We start from the raw sequence: 1,452 nt of genomic DNA on the forward strand, positions 1-1,452 counted from the left end.
AGTCCGAGGCCATGGTTCTCTATATTTCTCATGTCCGAGGCCATGGTACTCAACAGGAAACGTGGAATATTCCCTCCAGGTTGAGTCTATGCTCCAGGTGAGGAGTTTAACTATCTGGTTGTTTTGTTTCTGAGCGATGGTAGGATGGAGCTGGACATGGTCTGACCTACTGTGGTCCTGCCTTCAATAATGAGGACGTTGCATCAGTCTGTCATGGTGAAGAAAGAGTTGAGTCAAAGGCTAACCTCTGGATTTACTGGACTATCTACATTCCATCCCTCACCTGAGGTCACGAGGTTTGGATCATGACCCAAAGAACCAGATCCTGGATCCAAGCAGATAAAAGGAGTTTCATTTGAAAGGGGGGCACTCAGCCTCATAGATGGGGGGGAGGAGCTCCGTCATCTGGGGGAGCTCGGAGTAGAGCTGCTGCTCCTCTGCATCGAAAAGAGCCAGCTGAGGAGGTTCATCTGATCAGGACACCTCCCTTTGGATGTTTTTCAAGAGACCCCGGGGCAGACTGGGGAAAAGAAAGTTCATCAGAACATCGATCGTGTTGTTGGTTTCAATAAGACATTTATCAATATTTAACTAAAGCTCCATATTTTGAAACAGCTTCTCTTGTAAATGAGTCTCTTTGACTCATTGAGACTAACCTGCATAAATAAAGATGGAATGAATAAGTTCGACTTTTTACTTTCATTGTTGTGCCTGAAAGCACCGAGTCAATTTAAAATAAGGCTGAAGTTATTGAAGAGTTTAGTTTTAATCTAAAAAGTAGCTAATTAAAAATTAATATTGCTCTCTTGCATCGCCACTAGCTGATCGTTTCATTATCATTAAACTTTTTTATTTGACTCTATTCTGTTTTTAGTCTGATTGAAAATGAAGCATCTTTTCAGTAAAGCTGAAATATTTCCTCGCTTCGTGTCGCAGGTGAGTTCAAATCTATAAACTGGTTTCAGACGGTAAAGTCCTGGTTTTGTGTTTGAGCCGTTCAGGTTTTATTAAAAAGGTTTCAAAGACTCATAAAACAGGGTTTGGCTGGTAAAAGCCTCGGGGTCTGAACTTTATTAGAGCTGAGAGTCAGAGCAGAGTTCTGGGCTCCGACCCGTCTGGACCTGCCCCGAGGAATTTAGACTCGACTTGTTAGACTGACAGCAGCCAAAGCTTTGAAAGAAACAAACTGACAGACTAATAAAGGTGTTTCTAGAACACGAAAGACTGGACGGGTCTCAGTTTGCAGCCGGCCGTGGGTTCTGTGGAGAACCTCCTGAAGTCTGTTTGTTTTTCTCCTCGGACCAACAGAAGGAGCTGAAGGAGAAGCAGACGGAGGTGCTGAAGACGGTGACGGCTGCAGAGAACGCCATCAACAAACTCCAAGACAACACTGTTTCCATTGAGGTAAACCCAGAACATGACTCATCAAAACCAGGACTGGGTCTCAGGTAA

At 44.0% G+C, this 1,452-nt stretch overlaps 1 protein-coding gene across 1 annotated transcript in view; it reads left to right on the plus strand.

Moving 5' to 3' along the window:
* trim16 (tripartite motif containing 16) overlaps positions 1 to 1,452 on the plus strand; it is a 9,607-nt gene that overhangs the window by 2,444 nt on the left and 5,711 nt on the right. The window contains exon 2 of the mRNA XM_037691282.1: positions 1,309 to 1,404. Coding sequence (XP_037547210.1) covers positions 1,309 to 1,404 — 96 coding nt within the window. The remainder of the gene's footprint in view (positions 1 to 1,308; positions 1,405 to 1,452) is intronic.

The sequence above is a fragment of the Nematolebias whitei genome, chromosome 17, assembly GCF_014905685.2.
Source record: "Nematolebias whitei isolate Nwh7 chromosome 17, NemWhi1, whole genome shotgun sequence".
Lineage (NCBI taxonomy): Eukaryota > Metazoa > Chordata > Actinopteri > Cyprinodontiformes > Rivulidae > Nematolebias > Nematolebias whitei.